The sequence below is a fragment of the Syngnathus leptorhynchus genome, chromosome 2, assembly GCF_054491065.1.
Source record: "Syngnathus leptorhynchus isolate UIUO chromosome 2, UIUO_Slep, whole genome shotgun sequence".
NCBI lineage: Eukaryota > Metazoa > Chordata > Actinopteri > Syngnathiformes > Syngnathidae > Syngnathus > Syngnathus leptorhynchus.
In genome coordinates this window covers 4,763,433-4,787,537 of record NC_141196.1, presented here as the reverse complement: position 1 = coordinate 4,787,537, position 24,105 = coordinate 4,763,433, and the positions used below count along the sequence as shown (strand labels likewise).

The 24,105-nt window shown below is 41.2% G+C and overlaps 5 protein-coding genes and 1 long non-coding RNA gene across 7 annotated transcripts; 2 read left to right on the top strand and 4 right to left on the bottom strand.

The window, feature by feature from the left end:
* Nucleotides 1–834: 834 nt before the first annotated feature.
* Nucleotides 835–2,214, bottom strand: mblac1 (metallo-beta-lactamase domain containing 1). The gene is made up of 2 exons (XM_085906369.1): nucleotides 1,744–2,214; nucleotides 835–1,211 (listed from the first exon to the last, which is right to left on the bottom strand). Exons 1-2 carry the CDS (start codon nucleotides 2,152–2,154, stop codon nucleotides 948–950), a joined length of 675 nt encoding a protein of 224 aa, XP_085762495.1. The 5' UTR covers nucleotides 2,155–2,214; the 3' UTR covers nucleotides 835–947.
* A 525-nt stretch (nucleotides 2,215–2,739) lies between these two features.
* Nucleotides 2,740–3,676, bottom strand: lto1 (LTO1 maturation factor of ABCE1). Its single transcript, XM_085906370.1, has one exon. It carries the CDS (start codon nucleotides 3,375–3,377, stop codon nucleotides 2,952–2,954), a length of 426 nt encoding a protein of 141 aa, XP_085762496.1. The 5' UTR covers nucleotides 3,378–3,676; the 3' UTR covers nucleotides 2,740–2,951.
* A 4,043-nt stretch (nucleotides 3,677–7,719) lies between these two features.
* mpdu1b (mannose-P-dolichol utilization defect 1b) lies at nucleotides 7,720–10,048 on the top strand. Its single transcript, XM_085905813.1, has 7 exons — nucleotides 7,720–8,058; nucleotides 8,312–8,377; nucleotides 8,468–8,600; nucleotides 8,680–8,765; nucleotides 9,135–9,253; nucleotides 9,506–9,616; nucleotides 9,757–10,048. The coding sequence occupies exons 1-7, from the start codon at nucleotides 7,932–7,934 to the stop codon at nucleotides 9,892–9,894; spliced, it is 780 nt and encodes a 259-aa protein (XP_085761939.1). The 5' UTR covers nucleotides 7,720–7,931; the 3' UTR covers nucleotides 9,895–10,048.
* A 4,625-nt stretch (nucleotides 10,049–14,673) lies between these two features.
* On the bottom strand, nucleotides 14,674–20,048 carry LOC147060244 (uncharacterized). Its single transcript, XR_015065490.1, has 5 exons — nucleotides 19,959–20,048; nucleotides 19,791–19,861; nucleotides 18,351–18,392; nucleotides 17,594–17,844; nucleotides 14,674–17,515 (listed from the first exon to the last, which is right to left on the bottom strand). It is a non-coding gene; the product is annotated as an uncharacterized LOC147060244 (long non-coding RNA).
* LOC147060245 (mannose-P-dolichol utilization defect 1 protein-like) lies at nucleotides 14,895–18,008 on the top strand. 2 transcript variants are annotated; one of them, XM_085905812.1, is made up of 7 exons: nucleotides 14,895–15,021; nucleotides 15,171–15,236; nucleotides 15,374–15,506; nucleotides 15,569–15,654; nucleotides 16,391–16,509; nucleotides 16,584–16,694; nucleotides 17,047–18,008. In XM_085905812.1, the coding sequence occupies exons 1-7, from the start codon at nucleotides 14,895–14,897 to the stop codon at nucleotides 17,230–17,232; spliced, it is 828 nt and encodes a 275-aa protein (XP_085761938.1). In that variant the 3' UTR covers nucleotides 17,233–18,008. The 2 variants fall into 2 exon arrangements, with proteins under 2 accessions (XP_085761938.1, XP_085761937.1); XM_085905811.1 differs by having other exon boundaries at nucleotides 15,171–15,231; nucleotides 15,374–15,654.
* Nucleotides 20,049–20,433: 385 nt separating the features above from the next.
* LOC147060243 (transcription factor Sox-19a-like) lies at nucleotides 20,434–23,881 on the bottom strand. Its single transcript, XM_085905902.1, has 2 exons — nucleotides 22,898–23,881; nucleotides 20,434–21,543 (listed from the first exon to the last, which is right to left on the bottom strand). Exons 1-2 carry the CDS (start codon nucleotides 23,554–23,556, stop codon nucleotides 21,285–21,287), a joined length of 918 nt encoding a protein of 305 aa, XP_085762028.1. The 5' UTR covers nucleotides 23,557–23,881; the 3' UTR covers nucleotides 20,434–21,284.
* Between the last annotated feature and the right edge of the window lie 224 nt (nucleotides 23,882–24,105).

Genomic DNA, 24,105 nt, shown 5'->3' with positions numbered 1-24,105 from the left:
CTGGTTTTTCAAAGATATTTTGTAATTATTATGATAATTTCTAATTTATTAGGAACTGTGTTAAAATGTTTCAATGACCAAGTTGTACTTTAATTCCTAAAAAGTTGTGATATTAAGATTTTGAAAATGTTATAAAACAATGCATAATCATGACAGATTTGGAAAAGTGTGAAAATTACATGGGTGGGAAAACTCAATTTGAAACAGGTTTATGTGATTATGAGAATCAAGCAGTTTTTTTTCTGGAAGAGGAACTGCTCATAAGCCAAAGCACACCACACCAAAATGCAAATCTGACGTATCCAAATACTTTTTCAACCAGCCGTACACTGAGTAGTTTAATGGGATTGCGCAATATGTAAAAAAACTGCATAGATACTGCATAGATACATTGCCACAGTGTGTTTGTGTTGTAATTTGATGATCTTATCAGTGAATTATGGTGCTATTGAGATGTTTAGGGTGTGTCAGCGTTCATACTGACAGTTGAAACACACTAAGGTTATTTGTTCGGGTTGTGTAAACAGTTTTAAGCGCCTGGCAGTACCACTCTGGAAGAGTTGAATCAGGCTGATAATAATATCATGATATCACAGAGAAGAATTTGCCAAATGATAAACAAAATAATTTTTGCCAGTCCAGAATAAAATGTCACTGGAATAAAGATGTGGTTTGTTAAACGGAATATTTGTCAGACGCTTTTTCCTCACCTAATTACAAAATAATTATCGTGATAGTTCCATTTAATTTGTACAAATCACAACTTCATACTTGTTTGTATTTACCCTTTTTTTTTTTTATTATAAATTCTTTATTTTGCAAGACCATCGTAATGACAACCTCAAATTATGAGAATACTTGGATTAATTCCATGCGGGACAAACACACAAGCAAGTAGTACAAACGAAGGTCTTCTTTTATTGATCAATACATATAATATTTTATTGTCAATCACCTGACTCCTGGTTTGAGGAATTTCTAAGGACCCGAAATGGTAGGCCGTGACCCGGTATGATGACGTCAGCCGTGCGGAGCGCCTTTTGGCGGCTGGTCTCCTGCACGGCGGGGTTCAAACTCAAGTCCCTCCATGAGTTATCGTCGTCGCAGCAATCAAAGAGGTCCCCCGCTACGAGAATCGTACCCACCGAGGTTCCCTTCACTTGGACGCTCACGTCTTGTCCGCTGTGGCCTGGGCTGGGAACCACACACACCTGGAAACACAGGGGAGATGCTTGGTATGTTAAATCTGAATATTATTATTATTTTTTTCCTAAAAAGAATTATATGATAGTTGCACAAAAGAGAAACATACAATGGTATCACACTGGACCTGCTGTTGGCCACAGCTGATGCCTGGACACATCACTTGTGATTTTTTTTGCGTGCTTCTTTTCATGACCATTTTTCAATGTGGTTTCTTTATGTGGAATTTGTGTGATTTATATTTTGCCAAGAATTAAATCAAAATATAATTGATTTTGATTATATAATCATAAAAAACAGCATTTTTATGTGTTTTTTTAAGATGGCTTTTTTATGTTTTTGCGTACTTTTTGAGAATTTTTGGTGATTTTTTTTGTGGGGGTGTTTTCTATGTGGATTTTTAAATGCTTTTTTTGTGATTTCATTTATATATATTTTTTTCCATGTGATTTTTACGTGAATTTTGATGGGGATGTCTGTTTTTGTTTTTTCTCGTAAAATTACAAATAGCAATATTTCCATTTAAACCAGGTGTCTTACGTGCTCATCCACGACGTGCGCATGTCCTTGGGCCATCTTATTGGGCCAGTACACGTCCCCTCGGCTGAAGTCATGTCCTACAATGATGACGGCGGACGGGAAAAGATTGAGGTTCCCCACGTGGTCAGAATGACCATGAGTCCCCACGACTAACTGGATGTCCGTGGGATCCAGACCCTTTTTTCGGAGCCTTTCCACGAGAAAGTCCCTGTCCCAAGGCCCGCCGGTGTCCACCAGGATGTTGTTGCCATCTCTTGTGAGCAGCGTAACGGTTCCGTCGGCCCGAAACGTTCCGTCGCTCTGTGGGTGGTAGTAGCCCACCTTCAGGACCGACACTGAGTAAGGTTGGCCGGGAAAGTCCAGTTGAGTTTCACGCAAAGGGATTTTTTGGACGTCAATAAGGGAAGCCATTCACTTCCACTCGGCCGCGCTGTTAATGACGTCATGGCCGTCGCACCGTTCGACGTACAAGTAGCGAATGTATCGCCTGCCGACAAGAATTCCAAATTCCAATCTGAGAAAACATATCACGTTTAAAAACAATCCATTCCGTTTAAAGGGTTTGTTAAGTAACAATCTTTAGACTTTAATAGCCATAAGAAGAAAATATCCGGTAAAAATACTTTATTTTTACTCCTGAAGTAAAAAAATTTTTTTTTAATAATTAAATTACTATTGCTTAATTATTTGAGTTATTATGAGTATTTTACCAGTTATTTTTATAGACCTGTACTTTTACGATAGTACAGAATGTCAAAGCATTTCCCATTTTCAGATTAAACAGTTTCGAGCCACGACTCGTTAATTTGCCTTCCTTTGTCGCCATCGTGCGGAGGATAGGGGTCACTGCCGCAGCAACAAACTCGACTTTACCAAGGGAGAAAACGTCATCTTTGAAAAATAGTCTTTTTCTATAACGAGAGCTATAATTCTCGTTGTACTGTATGTATAATGAATAAGTCACATTCGTGGAAAAAAAGTTGGCACGACTAAGATAATTCAAAGTTAATGTGATCTTTATTTTGCAATATTTCATGTTTAATCTTAAAACTATTGAAGTTTTTTTTCTCATGGTAAAATTACTTCAGGCAACAAGAACTTGTCTCCATTCATGTGTATAAAATGTAGAATTTGTTTGTGTGTCCCATGATAGTTTCCGTGCAGGCCAGCCATCATGTGTGCGTTGGCCACTCAAGTCTTGTCAAGATTTAGAAAGAAGCTCCTTGCGACGTTTTGGTGTAATCCTTGAAGTCAGTGTGGATGCTGAACATGGAGCAGACCTGTTTGAATTTGCATCGAAGTTTCTCCATATCCTCCTGCAGCTTGGCAGATTTGGGATCGTCACAGTTTGAATTTTGGATCAAGCACAAAAAAGACTCAAGGGCTTTGGCACGTTTTCGTAGTTTGGGGTCCGATCCCTCTCGAAGAAGACATTTCCACGTAATGGCAAATCCGTGATAGAAGGAAATCTCCGTGGACAGTTTCGCCCCGTGAGAGGCTCCATGTCTACGGCCAACCTGGAGACCTTGATAGGTCCCTTTCTCGAAGCCTTCTTGGTAGCCCTCGCCACGGAATTTCTCCTCCGCCATGACAATACAGTCAAATATGTCAGTGTTATCGGGCTCAAATGCCATTTTGGGAACAGTTCGTTTTCGTCTTCAGTCTGCTCGTAATCGTTGAAAAATTGAGCGCATTTGTGACGTAATCGAGAGGCGACGGAGTAGGGAAACAAAAGTGAAACAATTATCTAGTCATCCATTCATTGCTGCAGAATTATTATTCAGCCAAGCCACGCGTTAATGGTGACTGGGATTCGCTTCATAATATATCTATTGGTCCGAATTTCAGTTTTATACGGAACATTTGCGTCGATGCCGTTGCTGGCTAATAGCCGGTTTCCCATGTTATCTTGCTCCCCATGTTAATTTGCTCCCCGTCTCGAGTTACGACTGTTATTGTAAGGCGAGTTGCGCGGTTTTGTGTTTCGCGACTGCAGATTCGTCACAGCGACCTGGAACTTCCCTGATTGCAAAACAGTTCAAATTCTCAATAAAAACGATGAACGAAATGTCTCGTTTGTATTTCCGACTGGATGCATAAAATAGCAAACACTAAAATAAATAAATAGAAAAGTCATCAACAGGATTTCAACCCGTGACGCAAAGAAATAAGAACAGTAGACTTGGCAGAGCCTTTACCGCTGTGCTATCGATATTCAAACTACTTTTAGGGTTTCTAAGATTAGGGTTTCTAACTAGGCTTTTAAACTACGATTAGGGTTCCCGACTAGGGTTTCCAACGAGTTTTAGGATCGCTAATTAGGGTTTCAAACTAGGGTTAGGGTTTCCGACTAGGGTTTTAAACCAAGGTTAGGGTTTCAAGCTAGGTTTTAAAACTAGGGTTTCCAACGAGGGTTTCATACTACTTTTAGGGTTTTTAAGATTAGGGTTTCTAACTAGGCTTTTAAACTAGGGTTAGGGTTTCCGACTAGGGTTCCAACGAGTTTTAGGATCGCTAATTAGGGTTTCAAACTTAGGTTAGGGTTTCCGACTAGGGTTTAAAACTAAGGTTAGGGTCGCAAACTAGGTTTTAAAACTAGGGTTAGGGTTTCCAACGAGGGTTTCATACTACTTTTAGGGTTTCTAAGATTTGGGTTCCTAACTAGGCTTTCAAACTAGGGTTAAGGTTTCTGACTAGGGTTTCCAACGAGTTTTAGATCGCTAATTAGGGTTTCAAATTACGGTTAGGGTTTCCAACTAGGGTTTTAAACCAAGGTTAGGGTTTCAAACTAGGTTTTAAAATTAGGGAAAGGGGTTTCCAACGAGGGTTTTAAACTACTTTTAGGGTTTCTAAGATTAGGGTTTCTAACTAGGCTTTCAAACTAGGGTTAGGGTTTCCGACTAGGGTTTCCAACCAGTCTTGGGATCGCTAATTAGGGTTTCAAACTAGGGTTAGGGTTTCCGACTAGGGTTTTAAACCAAGTTTAGGGTTTCACACGAGGTTTTAAAACTAGGGTTCGGGTTTCCAATGAGGGTTTCAAACTACTTTTAGGGTTTCTAAGATTAGGGTTGAAGCCAGATAATGATGAATATAGCCAACAACACTAAATTACCCGGCGAGGGTACACGTTGATCTGATCCGCCCATGTTAACTTGGGGGGGGTGGGGGCTAATGTTACAATTGCCTGATGGGAGCTCAGCATCAGCTGTCATTCGATGTTTGGATGCTTTAAGGTAAGGAAGTTCTAACAGAGAAGAGTGTGCATGGAGTTTTTTTTTTTTTAACACACATATCAGTGCTTATAAAAAGAAAGAAAAAGTGGCTCCAGACCATTTTAGCCAATCTGGTTGTCACTTTCAATCTCAAACTATTTATAGTATTTAGGAATAAGTAATTACCTCAAATGTAATCTGCATGTTGACAAAAAGGTCAAAATTGCATAAAAGATATACATTTACAACGTCGCCCTACAGCGTTATTACCGACATTTAATGTTTTGTGCCTGCAGACATTAAAATGACATAGCGCACATGCAGACGTGAGGAGCGTAGAATTCAAAGACTGTCGCCAGCGGGGGTCCACCAGTGTAGTGGTTAGTTCTCTGGACTCTCAACCCAGCGACAGGGTTTCAAATCCCGGTGTGACTAGAAGTGTTTCATCATGGACTTTTTTATTTATTTATAAAACAAATAATAAAAAAAAGCTTCACGGAAAGTGAAAAGTGTCACACCCGCCCTCACCCCCACTTTCTGATTGGCTGGTTGATCTGTGACGTCACTCGGACACTTTATTACGTACACTGCCATTTTCAGGTGTACCTAATAACAGGCCACTTCATTAGGGAAAAATCATGGTCAAAGCTTCACGGAAAGTAAAAAGTGCCACACCCGCCCTCACCCCCACTTTCTGATTGGCTGTTTGATCTGTGACGTCATTCGGACGCTTTATTAGGTACACCGCCATTTTCAGGTGTACCTAAAAACAGGCCACTTCATTAGGGAAAAATCATGGCCAAAGCTTAATTGAAAGTGAAAAGTGCCACACCCGCCCTCACCCCCACTTTCTGATTGGCTGTTTGATCTGTGACGTCACTTGGACACTTTATTAGGTACACCTCACAGGCCACTTTATTAGGGAAAAATTATGGTCAAAGCTTCATGGAAAGTAAAAAGTGCCACACCCGCCCTCACCCCCACTTTCTGATTGGCTGTTTGATCTGTGACGTCACTCGGACACTTTATTAGGTACACCTCACAGGCCACTTCATTAGGGAAAAATCATGGCCAAAGCTTAATTGAAAGTGAAAAGTGCCACACCCGCCCTCACCCCCACTTTCTGATTGGCTGTTTGATCTGTGACGTCACTCGGACACTCCATTAGGTACACCTCACAGGCCACTTCATAAGGGAAAACTCATGGTCAAAGCTTCACGGAAAGTGAAAAGTGCCACACCCGCCCTCACCCCCCACTTTCCGATTGGCTGATTGATGTGTGACGTCACTCGGACACTTTATTAGGTACAACGCCATTTTTAGGTGTACCTAATAACAGGCCACTTCATTAGGGAAAAATCATGGTCAAAGCTTAAATAAAAGTGAAAAGTGCCACACCCGCCCTCACCCCCACTTTCTGATTAGCTGTTTGATCTGTGACGTCACCCGGACACTTTATTAGGTACACCCCCATTTTCAGGTTCGTTCGCGAAGATTCACGAGTGAGTGACAGACAGCGTTGCTGCTATGCCAGCCGACATTGATGTTTTAATTTTGTATTTGTTGGATTGTAGTTGATGGTGTTAATATACCGAATGTGTCTGTGTTTGAATAAAAGGTTGAAAAAAATATCCGTTATACCGACATTGGTTATTTTGGGGGACATCAACTCTTATGACAACGTAAAACACATATTGTCATATGAAGCAGTTCACCAAATATCTAAATTTTTATGTTTTAATTGGCGAATATAAAAACAAGGAATAAAACACCAGACGAGTTTTAACATAAATGTTTATAATAATAATAATAATATTAATAATAATAAAAGTAAATTTTAAACCAGCAATCTAATGTGAAATTGTAGTAGATATCTACTGGATAACAATATTTAGGCGTACATATGCATACACGTTATTTAAAAACTACTATAAGTGTTGTAAAATAAAGATTACCCAAAGAGAAGCGTTTTTGCATAACGGCGCATCCCTTCATGCAATAAAGTTACCGTTAGCTTGGAGAAAACGTGCATAAAAGAAGTGGTGTTTCAAGTGAGTGGTTTTTTCTGTCCTTGGCAAATCGTAAATCTACATTCTGGCTTACAAAGTTCACCCCAGGAGGGAGACGCAATACGTTCACTGACTGATCCGTTGATTCACGGGAAGGAAGGCAGTTCACCCATTGACTCGTTCGCGAACGGGAAAGTCAGAATTTGTTCCCTCATTGATCCGTTCTCGCGATGAACTGGAAATGCAAATCACTGACTCGTTCACTCACAGATCCGTTCAGTTTGTGAACGGGAAATGCAATTCACGACTCGTTCGTGAACGGGAAGTTACGTCATTTTCTTCTTCGTTTTGTTTTTCGGTGAGGTAGCACCAGCTTCAATGCGCATTACCGACACATACTGGTTGAAGTCATATGAACTGAAAAAAGAACGAATCACTTTAGGCAGTTATTTGTTCACTCTCGTTCACTGAAAAGATTCGTTCTTCTGAACGAATCGATCACTCACGAGCCAACACTATCGCATGACAGCAACCCACGCCGGATAATTTAGTGTTGTTGGCTATATTCGTCATTATCTGATCATTTCGATCTGTGTAACGTTAGCACAGCGGTTAAGAATCTGCCAAGGAACATGTTCTTGTTGCTTTGCGTCACATGTTCAAATCCCGACTATGACTATTCTATTTTTTATTTTTTAGTGTTTGCTATTTTCCGCAGCCAGTCTGAAATATAAACGAGACGTTTCGTTCAGTGTTTTTATTGAGAATTTGACGTTCTGCTATCACGGAAGTTCCAAGTCGCTTGTGACGAATCTGCAGTCGCGAAACACAAAACTGCGCAACTCGCCTTACCATAACAGTCGTAACTCGAGACAGGGAGTAAGATAACATAGGAGCAACTTGACATGTAACACCGGACTCTTTACGCTGTAGCACATCCCAGGTCACGTGATTTAGCGGCAGGACAATGGCGGCGGAAGTCATTCTAGAGAAAGGTTCCTCTTTCATGGACCCTATTAAAGGCGTCTTGTTGGCGTATTTGATACCAGAATTATGTTACGATGAGCTTTTTCTCAATCTCAATTTTCTACACGGTGAGTGACAAGTTTTGAATGCCATTGAGACTCTTAAAAGAGTCGCGAGTTTGGTTTCCTCAGAGCTCAAATACCCTTGCACATGAGATTGAAGAATCAAAGAAACTACTCACCCCGTTGAGAATATTGTCTTTTAGATTATATGCAGTATATATGTTTGGTTTTTCATTATGTAGTCATTTTAAGCAGATTTCCAAGCACTACTTACCACGAATGCAAAACATCTCTTATTTTGAACTTTTATGTGTTTCAGTACCATGTTTAAAGATTTTACTCAGCAAAGGCCTGGGGTTTGGCATCATCCTGGGTTCAGTGATGGGTAAATCACTCAAATGCAAATAAACCTTATTTTAAAAAGTCCGAAAAACGTTGTCTGTTCATTTGATCCATTTTTTTTCCATGTTCCCAGTGAAGCTACCTCAGATCTTGAAGATGATGGGCGCAAAGAGCGGCGAAGGCCTGAGCTTTCAGTCGGTGCTCCTCGAGCTGCTGGCCGTCACGGGAACGATGGCCTACAGCATCGCCAACAAGTTCCCCTTCAGGTGGGAACCTGCTCGGGCCAGAAGGTCACAGAGCCACCATGCCTTATTAAAGGAAACATTGTTGTGTGGGTTACGACAGCGCTTGGGGCGAGGTGCTCTTCCTCATGCTACAGACTGTCACCATCGGCTTCCTCATTCAGCACTATCGAGGGAGAAGTGGCAGAGGTGAGACTAAACATGAGCAAGTCACAAAAAGTACTGAGAAATTCCAATCATTGCTCCTTTAGTGTCTTTGATGTACAGTGCCAAAAGATGACTTTTCGAACGTGCTTCTGTCGATTGTACTTACATTCCGACACAGACGAGAGACACTTCACAGACGAACTATTCACCACATTGTTGGGAGAGCGAGTGCACTCGCCGCCCGGTTTCCAAGAGAGCATTGAGGATAGAAAAGTGTTTTTTTTGGGGGGGGGGGGGGGGGGGTGCAAAGTCATACATAAATAAAAGTCATGTTAAGTGAGCAAATCTTATCTATCTGAAATACAAATACTTATCTGAAAGTAAGGTTTATTGCTGATTTGTTTTTGGCAGGTTTCCTTTTTCTGATCATATACTTGGGTCTGCTGGTCGCCGTGCTGTCACCAGTCACCCCCATGTCAGTGGTGACCACCTTGCAGGCCTCCAATATGCCTGCCATCATCGTCGGCAGGGTAGGCACACATCCACGCTAACCATGAAATTACATTTGGAAATAAAATCTAGATGTTGTGAGGGAAAAAAAAAAAATCAAACATTTGGGGGGGTATTAAAGAATTGCTATTCAGTTTAAAAAAAACTGTTATAAGAATAATAGTTTCTTTGAAGAAATAAAGTTGCAAGATTATCAAAACAAATGATTGCAAATAAAATAAGTCAAATGGTTTCGAGCGTCTCACTGTTGCAAATGTCTTTTTGTGTTGCAGCTGATTCAGGCAGCCACTAACTTCCGCAACGGCCACACGGGCCAGTTGTCGGCCATTTCCGTCTTTCTGCTGTTCGCTGGATCGCTGGCACGCATCTTCACCTCGCTACAGGTAACGGCCATTTTGTTTTCAAAACTTCTGACGACACTACACTTAATAAGAGGTTTAATTTTCATCTTCAGCCAGTGAATCCTTTTTCACTTTGAAGTTTTTTCTTTTCCCACTGATGAACTTGTTGCACATGTCTGCAGGAAACGGGCGACACCCTGATGGCTTATACCTATGTCATTTCCTCGGCCTGCAACGGGATCCTCGCCCTGCAGGTTCTCTACTACTGGAACAGCTTGGCCGAGCGCAAGAAGAAGAAAAAGAAGAAGAAGAGAGAGTAGGCAAATAATCCATCCCCAACTACAGAGCAACACGCTCGCACTGTAAGGTATCCAGGAAACTTGACCAGAAACACAGCATGCCACAAAATAACATTCCTTCAAGTTGGAAATGATTTCTGATTGTGATTACGAATAAAATTGTACAAAGTTTGAATCTGATTCGTTGTCTTTGTCAGTCAGTTCTCTCGCTTATTTGACCGACTTGCGTTTTGCGAAGTGGCACGTGTTCATGTTTCATGTACCTTGCAAATAGGTCCTATTTATCTTATCGCTTATCTGTGTGTGCGTGTGTATATAAAGTTGGGTGGAGTAGTGTACTTTAAGCACATATCTTGATAACTGGAAAAATATTGATCATTTGTGGAGTAGCACATGTTAAATAATTATAATTGTAAACATACTGTTCTTGTCTGCCCTCCTGTGAATTTCTCACATTTTGTAATCTGAATACCTGAGTTCATAAATTTGGCATCTTTTGAGGCTATGGAATGTGACGTTTTTCTGGACACTGTACAGCAGGGGTCGGCTATTTCTTTTGGACCCAGGCCAAAAATAATTCAGACAATGGCATTGTGGGCCATGGCTTTTTTTGGGGGGGGGGGTCCCTACTATTTAAATTATTAATTACTATATCATATTAAAATAGACATCTTACTTTTAAAATGCATTTAATTTAATTCCATTTGAACAGACCTTATGTTAATTTAACGAAATATAGACAAATTTTTACCTTGCCCACAGGAGGAGGGAGACAAGACACTTTGGTTTTTTTTTTTTGCATAAGATAATGCGTACTCGCGTGTCAATACCGTTCCGACCTGTGCATCATGGATAACTGAAACAGGATGTTCCACCTGTTGTTGTCACTAAAGACTATCATACCTCAATAAATGTTTCGAATTCGGTGGGATTGTTGTATGGCATACAACAACCCCATCAAACGTATGCCCTTTTTTCTTTAAAAAAAATATGGGGTTGAAAAAAAGATTTTATTTTATTTTTTATTTCGTTTTCAAAACATCATATAAACATCATCATCTCGCTGGCCAGACAGAACAGATGGCGGGCCAAAATTGGCCCGTGGGCCCCTATTTGCCGACCACTGGCCTAGTTAGAAAACCTAACCTTAGAAACCCTAAAAGTAGTTTTAAACCCTCGTTGGAAACCCTAACCCTAGTTTTAAAACCTAGTTTGAAACCCTAACCTTGGTTTAAAACCCTAGTCGGAAACCCTAACCCTAGTTTGAAACCCTAATTAGCGATCCCAAAACTCGTTGGAAACCCTAGTTGGAACCCCTAACCCTAGTTTGAAAGCCTAGTTGGAAACCCTAATCTTAGAAACCCTAAAAGTAGTTTTAAACCCTCGTTGGAAACCCTAACCCTAGTTTTAAAACCTAGTTTGAAACCCTAACCTTGGTTTAAAACCCTAGTCGGAAACCCTAACCCTAGTTTGAAACCCTAATTAGCGATCCCAAGACTGCTTGGAAACCCTAGTCGGAAACCCTAACCCTAAAGCCTAGCCAGAAACCCTAATCTTGGAAACCCTAAAAGTAGGTTGAAACCCTCGTTGGAAACCCTAACCCTAGTTTTAAAACCTAGTTTGAAACCCTAACCAGGTTTTAAAACCCTAATCGGAAACCCTAACCCTAGTTTGAAACCCTAATTAGCGATTCCAAGACTGGTTGGAAACCCTAGTCGGAAACCCTAACCCTAAAGCCTAGCCAGAAACCCTAATCTTGGAAACCCTAAAAGTAGGTTGAAACCCTCGTTGGAAACCCTAACCCTAGTTTTAAAACCTAGTTCGAAACCCTAACCAGGTTTTAAAACCCTAATCGGAAACCCTAACCCTAGTTTGAAACCCTAATTAGCGATCCCAAGACTGGTTGGAAACCCTAGTCGGAAACCCTAACCCTAAAGCCTAGCCAGAAACCCTAATCTTGGAAACCCTAAAAGTAGGTTGAAACCCTCGTTGGAAACCCTAACCCTAGTTTTAAAACCTAGTTTGAAACCCTAACCAGGTTTTAAAACCCTAATCGGAAACCCTAACCCTAGTTTGAAACCCTAATTAGCGATTCCAAGACTGGTTGGAAACCCTAGTCGGAAACCCTAACCCTAAAGCCTAGCCAGAAACCCTAATCTTGGAAACCCTAAAAGTAGGTTGAAACCCTCGTTGGAAACCCTAACCCTAGTTTTAAAACCTAGTTCGAAACCCTAACCAGGTTTTAAAACCCTAATCGGAAACCCTAACCCTAGTTTGAAACCCTAATTAGCGATCCCAAGACTGGTTGGAAACCCTAGTCGGAAACCCTAACCCTAAAGCCTAGCCAGAAACCCTAATCTTGGAAACCCTAAAAGTAGGTTGAAACCCTCGTTGGAAACCCTAACCCTAGTTTTAAAACCTAGTTCGAAACCCTAACCAGGTTTTAAAACCCTAATTGGAAACCCTAACCCTAGTTTGAAACCCTAATTAGCGATCCCAAGACTGGTTGGAAACCCTAGTCGGAAACCCTAACCCTAGTTTGAAAGCCTAGTTAGAAACCCTAATCTTGGAAACCCTAAAAGCAGGTTGAAACCCTCGTTGGAAACCCTAACCCTAGTTTTAAAACCTAGTTCGAAACCCTAACCAGGGTTTAAAACCCTAGTCAGAAACCCTAACCCTAGTTTGAAACCCTAATTAGCGATCCCAAAACTCGTTGGAAACCCTAGTCGGAAACCCTAACCCTAGTTTGAAAGCCTAGTTGGAAACCCTAATCTTAGAAACCCTAAAAGTAGTTTTAAACCCTCGTTGGAAACCCTAGCCCTAGTTTTAAAACCTAGTTTGAAACCCTAACCAGGTTTTAAAACCCTAATCGGAAACCCTAACCCTAGTTTGAAACCCTAATTATCGATCCCAAGACTGGTTGGAAACCCTAGTCGGAAACCCTAACCCTAGTTTGAAAGCCTAGTTAGAAACACTAATCTTGGAAACCCTAAAAGTAGGTTGAAACCCTCGTTGGAAACTCTAACCCTAGTTTTAAAACCTAGTTTGAAACCCTAACCTGGGTTTAAAACCCTAGTCGGAAACCCTAACCCTAGTTTGAAACCCTAATTAGCGATCCCAAAACTCGTTGGAAACCCTAGTCGGAAACCCTAACCCTAGTTTGAAAGCCTAGTTGGAAACCCTAATCTTAGAAACCCTAAAAGTAGTTTTAAACCCTCGTTGGAAACCCTAACCCTAGTTTTAAAACCTAGTTTGAAACCCTAACTTTGGTTTAAAACCCTAGTCGGAAACCCTAACCCTAGTTTGAAACCCTAATTAGCAATCCCAAAACTCGTTGGAAACCCTAGTCGGAAACCCTAACTCTAGTTTGAAAGCCTAGTTGGAAACCCTAATCTTAGAAACCCTAAAAGTAGTTTTAAACCCTCGTTGGAAACCCTAACCCTAGTTTTAAAACCTAGTTTGAAACCCTAACCTTGGTTTAAAACCCTATTCGGAAACCCTAACCCTAGTTTGAAACCCTAATTAGCGATCCCAAAACTCGTTGGAAACCTTAGTCGGAAACCCTAACCCTAGTTTGAAAGCCTAGTTTGAAACCCTAATCTTAGAAACCCTTAAAGTAGTTTAAAACCCTCGTTGGAAACCCTAACCCTAGTTTTAAAACCTAGTTTGAAACCCTAACCTTGGTTTAAAACCCTAGTCGGAAACCCTAACCCTAGTTTGAAACCCTAATTAGCAATCCCAAAATTCGTTGGAAACCCTAGTCGGAAACCCTAACCCTAGTTTGAAAGCCTAGGTAGAAACCCTAATCTTAGAAACCCTAAAAGTAGTTTAAAACCCTCGTTGGAAACCCTAACTCTAGTTTTAAAACCTAGTTTGAAACCCTAACCTTGGTTTAAAACCCTAGTCGGAAACCCTAACCCTAGTTTGAAACCCTAATTAGCGATCCCAAAACTCGTTGGAAACCCTAGTCGGAAACCCTAACCCTAGTTTGAAAGCCTAATTTGCAACCCTAATCTTAGAAACCCTAAAAGTAGTTTTAAACCCTCGTTGGAAACTCTAACCCTAGTTTTAAAACCTAGTTTGAAACCCTAACCTGGGTTTAAAACCCTAGTCAAAAACCCTAACCCTAGTTTGAAACCCTAATTAGCGATCCCAAAACTCGTTGGAAACCCTAGTCGGAAACCCTAACCCTAGTTTGAAAGCCTAGATAAAAACCTTAATCTTAGGAACCCTAAAAGTAGTTTGAAACCCTCGTTGGAAACCCTAACCCTGTTGTCACTACGGACTATCATACCTCAATAAACGTTTTGAATTTGATGGGATTGTTGTATGGCATACAACAACCCCATCAAATATATGCCCGTTTTTTCTTTAAAAAAAAATTGGGTTGAAAAAAAAAAAAAAATTTTTTTTTTTTAATACATCATATTAACGTCATCTCGCGGGCCAGACAGTATCGATGCCGGGCCAAAATTGGCTTGCGGGCCCCTATTTCCCGACCACTGCTGTACAGTATATTGAAATTGCTCAGGTATCGTATTCTCAAAGTAAAGGATATATATACAAGCTAATATATGAAATGATTTAATGTGTGTTTGTGTCAGCACATTTTTTCATCATTATCAGTCTTGTCCATCAAAGTAATGAAGGTACTATGAGATAATCTTTTTATAAGTAACAGATTAAACATTTCAATTTAAGTGTGAAATATTCTAACTGTATTCTAATAAAAAATATATATATATATTTCAAAGCCTAGCCCTACAATGGTTATCCCTATTAAAATATAATATAGTTTTTTTTTAATCAAGACTTAAGTAATAATAATTATTTTTTATGTTTTACAAAACCCTGTTATCCAAGTATTCCAATTTAGTAGATAATATTCTTGTCATATTGAGTACTCTCACTATGTGTCATAATTACATGTTGGCTATTTACAACGAGATTTGAGGTCCAACGAACAAGAGCGTGATAGTCGACTGAACTTTGAAATGTTTAATCATTGAAAGTGAAGCAAAATGGCGGAGGTAAATCTTTTGCATAGCGGCTCGTCTTTGCCTGATCCTTTTGAGGGGCTTTTGTTGGAGTATTTGCTGCCGTGGTCATGTTCCGACGCCTTTTTCCGGCGCTTCAACTTTACAGACGGTGAGTACAAGATAGCAAAGTGCGACAGCAGCAACGCTAATGTGCTTTAATGATTGAGCTGATCATTGCATGAGGAAGATCTGACCCAGAAGCCTCCTCCCCCTCTTTCTAAATTCCAGTGCAAAAATAAGTGAGTCTTTCTTTTACAGGACCATGTCTGAAAATTCTGCTCAGCAAATGCCTTGGGACTGTCATCATCCTGGGGTCAATGTTGGGTATTGCGCTCTATTTCTTTTTGCTCTTTCAAACGGATACATTTTGAGTGTAAATGTTTGCATTCAGATTCATTAACAAAAAGAATCCATGCAATATTTGATTTTAATGCCGAATTCAATCGCTTGTGTGCCCCTAGTGAAGGTTCCTCAGATCGTGAAGGTGATTGGCGCCAAGAGCGCCGAGGGCGTCAGTTTTCTATCAGTGTTGGGCGAGCTGCTGGCCATCACCGGATCGCTGGCCTACAGCGTGGCCTACAGCTTCCCCTTCAGGTGAGGCCCGAGATGACGTCGGGTAGCGCCCACCGGACATCTACTCACCTATCGCGTCACAGCGCCTGGGGCGAAGCGCTCTTCGTTATGCTGCAGACGGTCGCCATCGGCTTCCTCATCCAACACTACAGTGGAAGAACTGGCAGAGGTGAGAGGAAGTTATACATGGTCATTTTTTGGTAATTTAAAAAAAAAAATAAGACTTACCCTTCTCATGGGTCAAAGGTTAGGGGTCAAGGGTGAAGGACTAGAGGTCAAAGGTTGTGGGTCAAAGCTCAAGGGTCAAGAGTCATACATGGTCATTTAAAAAGCCCTACTAAATATTTACATGGTCTCTTTTTTTGTTTTTAGAAAAGTCTTACTTTACATTAGATTTTTTTTTTTTTAAAGCCGTACTATAAATGGTCATATTTTCTTACTTTAAAAAAGCCTTTCCATACATGTTCTTTTTTTTTTTTTTTTTACTAAAGCCTCACTTTGCATGTTTTTTGTTTTGTTTTTTTTACAAAAAAAGCTTTGTGTTGTTTTTTTTAATAAAACAAAGCCTCATAATATATAGGCTTTATTTTATTTACATAAAAACTTAGTATGCATGGTCATTTTTATTGACTCAATAAGCCCCTATACATGGTCTTTCTTTTTTTTTTAAACTTACTGTCAAGTCTTTGGTTTTTTTTTTTCTTAAAAGCTTTGCTATCTATTAATGCATTTGATATAAAAAAAGACTTATTACACTTAGTCTTTTTATTTTAATTTAAAAAGCTTACTAATAAACAGCTGATTTTTTGTCATACAGCAGTTTGTCCAAATTGAAGTTGTGGGTCTGGCGCCCTCTGCTGGTCACTTCCATTCCTCCCTTATTTGTACATCTTGTGTACGTGAAGGTGTGCTGTTTGTGCTGCTCTACTTGGGCGTGCTGTCGTTTTTGCTGACCCCACTGGCCCCCACCATCGTGCTCACGGCCATGCAGGCCTCCAACATGCCCGCCATCATCGTGAGCAGGGTCAGGCAAAACTTCACCCGGACTGACCTGTTGAGCTTTTTCCTTCTTTTTTTTTTAAAAAATCATGTGTGCAGGTTATTCAGGCGGCCACCAACTTTCGCAATGGACACACGGGCCAATTGTCTGCTCTTACTGTCATCATTTTGTTTGCTGGCTCACTGGCACGCGTCTTCACCTCAGTGCAGGTAAATGTCATAAAAATGGTGCCGTTATGTTCATTTTAATTCTTTTTTTTTTTTTTTATTTCAAATCCATACATTAGAAAGTATTCCAGCGTGGTTGTGTTTTGGGCCTTTTGTCATGGCTTTCACTGTTATAGCTATCCCATAACTATCATGTTTTAAAATATAATACCTTTGAGTAAAGTAAAAATTTTTCCTCAATAAATCTCTGAAATTAGTTCGCCATAATTCAAACAAATGAATGGCGCCACATTTGTTTTTATAGACTTTCCCATGGTTCAGATATGCCAGTCTTCGGTCATTTCAATCCTCTACGGATTTCTTTCTTTTCGATGCATGACTTTTACATCCTCAGGAAACAGGCGACACCCTGCTGGTGGTCACTTATGTGGTGTCAGTGGCCTGCAACGGCCTCGTTGTCGCGCAGGTGCTCTACTACTGGAAGTCCACCAAAAGGTTTCTACAAAACCAGCGGGAGCAGATGCACCCCGTCGATGTTGTCCCAGTACCGAGTGAACAACACTTGCCCGAAAGAATTTAATGTCCATGCGAAGGTTTGCGGGTGAATATAGCACGCAGCACTATTCTAAGGACTGGAAGATGCGCAAAGCGGTGCAGATGATCAGCTTGGTGGACTTACCCGTCTTGCAAGCCACGGAAGTGACGGACGCCATCTTACAGTTGCTCCAAGGACTTCAAGGCGGCATGAACAAGTACTTCAGAGCCTTCAAAAAGGAAGTGGTGGCTCGTATCAAAGAGGTGGCCAACGTGCTGAATGACAGCGTAGTGGAGCTCAGGGAGGAGCTCCAGAAGGCCATCTGGAACTTTTAAACATGTTTGTCAGTGATAAATATGGATTGGTTTGAAGGGCAGGAGTAAAAACTGCATCAAACATCACTTACCTTTTGTAAATGGAACTCGTCCTTTTCATCGATGTCATTCTTTTGTGCCAATTTTGATTGCTATCCCATAAAGTGCCAATTTCAGGATTACATTTAAGCACCGCTAGTATACCGTCGTTGTCTTTATGTTTATATGTAGATTGAGAAAAAAAAAAAATATGTTAATGAGAAATGTTCACCACTGCGTGTGTTACCAGTCAAACAGACGTCCCACTCGACACTTGTGACCATCAACCTGCTCAAGTAGTTTCCTGCAAAAGAGAAGCAGACCATCATTTCATTACATATATTCACATACATTGAGTGGCTCATAAAGAAAGACAAAAAAAACTTGCAACTCAACTATTTGCAAAATTCACACAAAAACAAGGCTTAATACATTCTTGATTAGTTTATAAGAAGTGTACACACACACACACACACACGCACCACAAACACACACACACACACACAGCTCTTTGTACTAAACTTTTAAGTCAGCCTCGGCACTTCCATGGCAACCACTTGTTGAAGCCTCGCTGCCTGTTGCTAGGTGACTGGAGCTACTGGACCAGAAAATCCCTCCATTGACACCCCCCCAACACACACACTAAACCCCCAACCACCTCCCATGGTCTCCAGCCATAACAACACTGTCATTTATCATTAATTTGACATGATTTTTAATTAATTCTAGCCTCAAATCTACTCAAAGAGTTCTACATGCCGGACTAGCATAAAAATGAGTAAATAACTAAAAATGAAGTAAACTACTTACCGTTTAACAAGTTGGCCAGTGTGAGAAAAAGTAGACGGCCAGCTTGTAAAACATAAACATAACCGTAATTGGTATTTCCTTGTCAAATGGAAAATTTCAAACTAGTTTGTCAGTGCCAACTGCAATGATATAATGGCAGTCAAAGTGGTGTCCCTAGATGCACTTTTTCCTGTCGGAACTTTTTGGTTTCACCATTTCCACAGCTATTTACAAAAACTGAGGGGCGGGGAGGTAATACATTTCGTCATACTTGAAAGTTTGCAAATGTTTCAAAAATAAAAACTCCATTGGAGAAGTTTGGAATACTTTTGGCTGGACCCCCCCCCCCCCCTCCCCCTGTCTCTCTTTTTCCCCGACCTCCGTCCCCTCCCCTCGCCGACCGATTAGCCGGTGCAAGGGTTCTGGCCCATTTCCATGTGAAAGGCGGCGGTCGGTGAAAGGGTTAAGCCTGTGAGGACCAAGCAAAGCAGAAAGCAGCCCTCATTTTCTGCACAGCGGGGGGGCCGGGAGATGGGAACAAAGACGCCTGAGGGAGGAGCGGAGACTCCGGCTTTACTATATGCACCTGCGTGCTGAAAGACGACGGACAATGCGCCTCCGAAACGGCCAATTACGCGCGGGACATCCACCACATTTGTGTGCGCGTGCACGCAGCGTGTGCGTGTGTTTGGGTGGGTGTATGTTCGTTGGGGGAGAAAGTGAATTTTAAAGGAGGACAAAGATAAGAAAGTAAAGCTTTAAATCATTCCCGCCAGCAACCCCTCCCCCCCCTTCACCGACATGTTCCCATGCAGCCAAGGCGATGACTATACGTCATCCGCTATGTCGGGAAATGACGTCATGTTTAAAGTGCCAATACATACACACGTGGACAAAATTGTTGTGACCCCTCTGTTAAGGAAAGAAAAACCCACAGGGTTCACAGAAGTAATATGAATCTAACAAACAATTACTTCAAACTAAATAAATAATAATTAACCAATGGCGATCAGGCATTTGTTTTGAATAATTCGACAGAATCATTTAAAAATTCGCGATACTGGTTTTTATGTACACATTGCCAAAGCAGTCTCAAAACTCGAGAGCCTTGAAACCACATGAATTGTAAAAGTAAACACAAAATAAGTATATATGTCATCCAAAACCAAAGATTTCTTTTTCATACCGCCCCCACCCATTTAAACTCCGACGACAAACTTCGTGACATCGTTGAAGAAAATTCCAGACTCAAAAGTTTAACATAGCACAAGAAAAGAGTTAATAATAAATCACACTCAAATCAGTTCAAATCACAGACAGGTTTGATTAGCTAGTCAACAAAGCCTGCCAGCCTAAAAAAATGTGATCGAATCAACATAGTTTTGCTCCTCTATTGCAAAAACTCTGCAACAAACATAATGCCACTTTCAAAATCATGTACAAATAATATGTTTCTATTACCTGAGAAAAGGCGCAGTGCAGTTGCTCGCCATCTTGTTGCATACGGCCATTTTGTCCACCTGTGCACCACACTTAATGAAACGCACTTAATTAAGGCCTGACACCATAAACGAAAGCAAACTGAAACACAAACTACATTTATTGTCATACACATTCGCGTATTCTTACTGCGACAGTCGTTCAAAAAACGGCGCCACTTTCGGGAATGGGCGTCGCTTACACACCACACTTCGTTTTGGCTGGTGTTGGCGCCCTCTCACGGCCAGTTGCATGAACAACAATTGTACAGAACTTTTACCAAAAAAATTGTAAAAAGAATGAAGCCGGTGTCTAGAATGGCTTTTTAAGAATCATGACTTAAGCTTTTGTATCGTAACTCTTAAATTAAAAACAAACTTTTTTTTAAATGGGAACGTATTGGCAGACTTTTAAGAAGACCCCTTTCCCACCTTATTTGACATGTTTTAAAAATATTTCAGTCAAAATAAAAAAAAAAAAAATTCTACTATATAAGAATCATTTTTCAATAAATATTTAGGTCCGGGCTACATAGAATTTAAGTCACACGGATACTAGTCATCATTTTTAGAGAATAGAAAACAATATGCCCCTTTCTATTGTTATACACATAAATAATAAGACACCAGTGAGACTTACTTTTTATTAATAGTCATGAGAGTAATAAAGATTTTTTTAAATCAAAAAGGCAACAAGACTCTTAGTATAAGAGCCTATAATGTGTACATTATTTACAAAACCGCTAAATACAGTAACTAAGCCTCACAATTGTTTCTACAGAAAGGATAAAAATCAGTTAAAAAAGTAAACATGACATTTAAAAAATTTACAAAATATCGTTAGTAATGATGTAGACAAACCAAATGTAGGTCCATAGCAGCAGCTACTGTACAGTATATACACACACGCACGCGTACTGTATATGGAAGCCAACGGGTTTTTTGGGGGGGGGGGCTGGTTTGGAAAAAAAAAAAAAAAAAACACACACACACTTGATGGTTGACAGCAGTAATTCCCAACGAAATTATCAAATTTTACATGGAAATTGCGTGTGTGGGGGTGGGGTCTTTTGTGCAATGAGTTAATTGATGATTATTTGCAGAGTGCATTCTTTTGATGCTATGCCGTGGGATTATTCTAATTCCAGCAAGGTTGGATCCATTTGGTTTGAAAAAAAAAAAAGACTGTGGGCCATGGGTGAAGTTAAACAGCAACGTTAGCAGGATACATCTTTACACATTCAAACTAATTGATAGGCGTGGAGAGGAAGGGCGAGACAAGTGCTTCGCCACCCTTGCAGTAAAGCTACTCAAAAGGAGTATTTCCAAATTCATCTATTTTGTCTTCAAAAGCAAAAAAAAAAAAAAGCACAAAGAATCAATCTAAAAGTGTATTAAAAACATCGTACAATGCCGAATGAAGACGCCCCAAAGGAGCGGCATTGGCCGAGAGTGCAGACTGTCCCGTGCAGTTCTACTAGATGTGTGTTAGGGGTACAGTGCCGGTGAGGTAGTGCTGCTGGACGCCGCCGTAGCCCCTGGGAGCGGCCCCCCCCGCCGGGTCGCCTCCGTCGCCGCCCCCCGGGATGTACATGCTGATCATGTCCCGCAGGTCGCCCTGCAGGGGCCCCCGGTGGTGGGTGGGCGTCGGGGGGGAGTGAGACACTGCTTCCGCTTTCACCATGGACATGGGGACCGGGCTGGGCTGCTGGGGGCTGCTGCTGTACGACATCGGGCTGTGCATGGGAGATTTGGGTTACAATAGTTAGCAGCGGTAAATGCAAAAAAAGGATCCAAATATCTGCTTTTATCCATTGCCGTTCCGTGTCACTAGTGTGCTCATTTACAATAGCCCGTCTATAGCGTTTAACAATATATATATTTTTTTTATGTACACTTTTGTTGGTTTCCAAATGAACAATTAATTATAGAGTAGTCAGGCATCTATTCAGGGAAATGCTTTTATTGGCGTGAGGTCTATTTGATTGAGTTAACGTTTATACATTTTGTGAAAAAAATAGAAATACTTTATTCATGTAAGCGGCAGCATAGACTGCCACACATTGGATGGGGCCCTTTTTTGGAGGGAGGTACCATTGTCTTTTCTACCAATAAGAGGTATTCTTACATTTTCACAGCTGCAGAGCTTATCAGATGACTGATATTACTGGTGAGGCATTTATGGAGAGGTCTTAATTTGCACATATGCAGTTAAATGTTACATAAATATAACATTTATACTCAAGTGCAGAGAGTAGCAGGTGTCTATTAGGAGTAAGCGTTAAGGCAGCACTGAAGCATTGTGGGTACACGGACCACACATGCTTATCAAGTGTTCCTGATCAGCATTCCAGACACAGCCTGGATGAGTAAGGTGCAGTCCAATCAACCAGGATACACTGGTGCCATCTCTTTGACATACTTAAAATCACTTTAAGAATCACTTTAACAAAAAACTTTCAAATATTCAAAAATTTCTAATATTTTGATCCCAAAAAAAGTTTGAAATGTTGGGATAAATATTAGTGCAACACTTTCTCCAAAGGCTCCAAACGGTGCAAAGGTTGAATGAATGCGTTTGGATTTTTTTTTGTTCTAAAAATATGTAATTTTATTTCACATACTGAATATGAATCATCACTGAAGACTTTGGGTGGGCGCCAAAAAGATAAAGCATGTCACTTGAGATAGATTGTGTATTTTAAGTGATATATCTTTTTTTTTTTACATTACAAAATGACACTAAAGATGTTTGTTAAAAAACGAAAAGATTAATGCGTTACGTAAAATACGTTTTAAAATGTCGAAAAATCTATGTAAGACTAAAAAAAAATCATTCATATCATAAAATGTAGAATTTATTTGCATACATTACTTAAAATGCCTCAAACATTAGGTGACATTCTTCCCCCCCGTCAGTCTTTTTAAGATTTTAAAACAAGTTTTAAGATTTCGTTGCTTACATAGATTTTCATTTTCACAACATTCGTTGATCTTAAAAGAAAAACTTTTCCCGCATATAAAAAAAAAAATCTTTTCCCAAACACTGACGCTCTTTCCAATAAGTAACACATTTGGCGGTGAGCTCACCTGTACGAGTTGTTTCCGTTCATATAAGTCTGAGCGGCGGTCATGGCGGGGGGGTACTGGAGGGCCGACAGGTCGTAGCGGTGCAGCTGCTGCGTGTAGCCGAGCGCTTCGCCCTGCATCCCGGCGTAGCCGCCCGCAGGGCCCCATCCGTAGCTCTCCATCCTTGGGCTGGCGCCCTGGCCTTGCGCAGTCACCAGCAGGTTGCCCGCGGCCAGCGGGTACTTGGGCACTTGTACCGCGTCCTTCTTGAGCGCCGGCTTACTCTTGCGCCGGGGCTTGTACTTGTAGTCCGGGTACTCCTTCATGTGCACGGCCCGCAGCCGCTTGGCCTCGTCGATGAACGGCCGCTTCTCGGCGTCGCTCAGCAGCTTCCACTCGGCTCCCAGCCGCTTACTGATCTCGGAGTTGTGCATTTTGGGGTTCTCTTGGGCCATTTTGCGCCTCTGACCGCGAGACCACACCATGAAGGCGTTCATGGGCCGCTTGACCTTATCCATGGGGTCACCTCCGCCGGGAGCCTGGAGGGCGCTTTTGGAGCCCGGGTGAGGCACGCCGTTGCCCGGGGTCATGCTGCCCGGAGGGACCGGTGACATGCCTTGCGCCGCGTGGTGCACCGGCTGCCCGCCGGGCTTCAACTCGTGTTCCATCATACTGTACATGTCGACGTTCAGGATGAAGGTTCGAACGACAACGAATGTTTACCTCTTTTGGGGGATCGCCGTGCACCTGGCCGGCAAAGTCCACCTGGTGTTCCCGCAGCTCACGCGGGAGCACCGGGTGAACCGAGTTAACTTATTAGTCTTGACGCCTACTGGTCAGCCGTTTTCTTCAAGTCCGTCCAAAAACACGCACAAGTTTGTTATGTCGTTTTTTTAAAAGCAGGCGCTTCGAAGACGAAATACATGAATAAATAAATAAATACTTGGCTCTCTTCGTCGCAACTTGTTATTCTGAACCACTTGTTGTTCGAGTGCGCCCTCCCGATTCAAGCCCAACTTGCACCCCCCCCCTCGCTCAATCCTTTTCTCCAGCCGGCTTCTAACCGACCAATCAGGAGTGAGCGCGACTATTAGCATCTCAAAGACTTTTTAGGGAGAAAGCAGAGCGAGCCAATATCTTAATAAGGGTGAAATGAGGAGAGTTGCACAAGCTGCACTTAAAAAAAATAAAATAAAAATCAATCAGTCAATCTTTCATAACTAACGTCA

What these genes read in the sequence shown, in the direction of transcription:
- mblac1 (XM_085906369.1), bottom strand. Translation starts at nt 2,154, where the DNA reads ATGGCTTCCCTTATTGACGTCCAAAAAATCCCTTTGCGTGAAACTCAA. An exon ending in CGCACGTCGTGGATGAGCAC is followed by an intron (nt 1,212 to 1,743) that starts GTAAGACACCTG and finishes CTGTGTTTCCAG; the next exon opens with GTGTGTGTGGTTCCCAGCCC.
- lto1 (XM_085906370.1), bottom strand. Translation starts at nt 3,377, where the DNA reads ATGGCATTTGAGCCCGATAACACTGACATATTTGACTGTATTGTCATG.
- mpdu1b (XM_085905813.1), top strand. Translation starts at nt 7,932, where the DNA reads ATGGCGGCGGAAGTCATTCTAGAGAAAGGTTCCTCTTTCATGGACCCT. An exon ending in CTGCCATCATCGTCGGCAGG is followed by an intron (nt 9,254 to 9,505) that starts GTAGGCACACAT and finishes TTTGTGTTGCAG; the next exon opens with CTGATTCAGGCAGCCACTAA. An exon ending in GCATCTTCACCTCGCTACAG is followed by an intron (nt 9,617 to 9,756) that starts GTAACGGCCATT and finishes ACATGTCTGCAG; the next exon opens with GAAACGGGCGACACCCTGAT.
- LOC147060245 (XM_085905811.1), top strand. Translation starts at nt 14,895, where the DNA reads ATGGCGGAGGTAAATCTTTTGCATAGCGGCTCGTCTTTGCCTGATCCT. An exon ending in GCGCTTCAACTTTACAGACG is followed by an intron (nt 15,022 to 15,170) that starts GTGAGTACAAGA and finishes TTTCTTTTACAG; the next exon opens with GACCATGTCTGAAAATTCTG. An exon ending in CAGTGGAAGAACTGGCAGAG is followed by an intron (nt 15,655 to 16,390) that starts GTGAGAGGAAGT and finishes GTGTACGTGAAG; the next exon opens with GTGTGCTGTTTGTGCTGCTC.
- LOC147060243 (XM_085905902.1), bottom strand. Translation starts at nt 23,556, where the DNA reads ATGTACAGTATGATGGAACACGAGTTGAAGCCCGGCGGGCAGCCGGTG. An exon ending in AACGGAAACAACTCGTACAG is followed by an intron (nt 21,544 to 22,897) that starts GTGAGCTCACCG and finishes TCCCATGCACAG; the next exon opens with CCCGATGTCGTACAGCAGCA.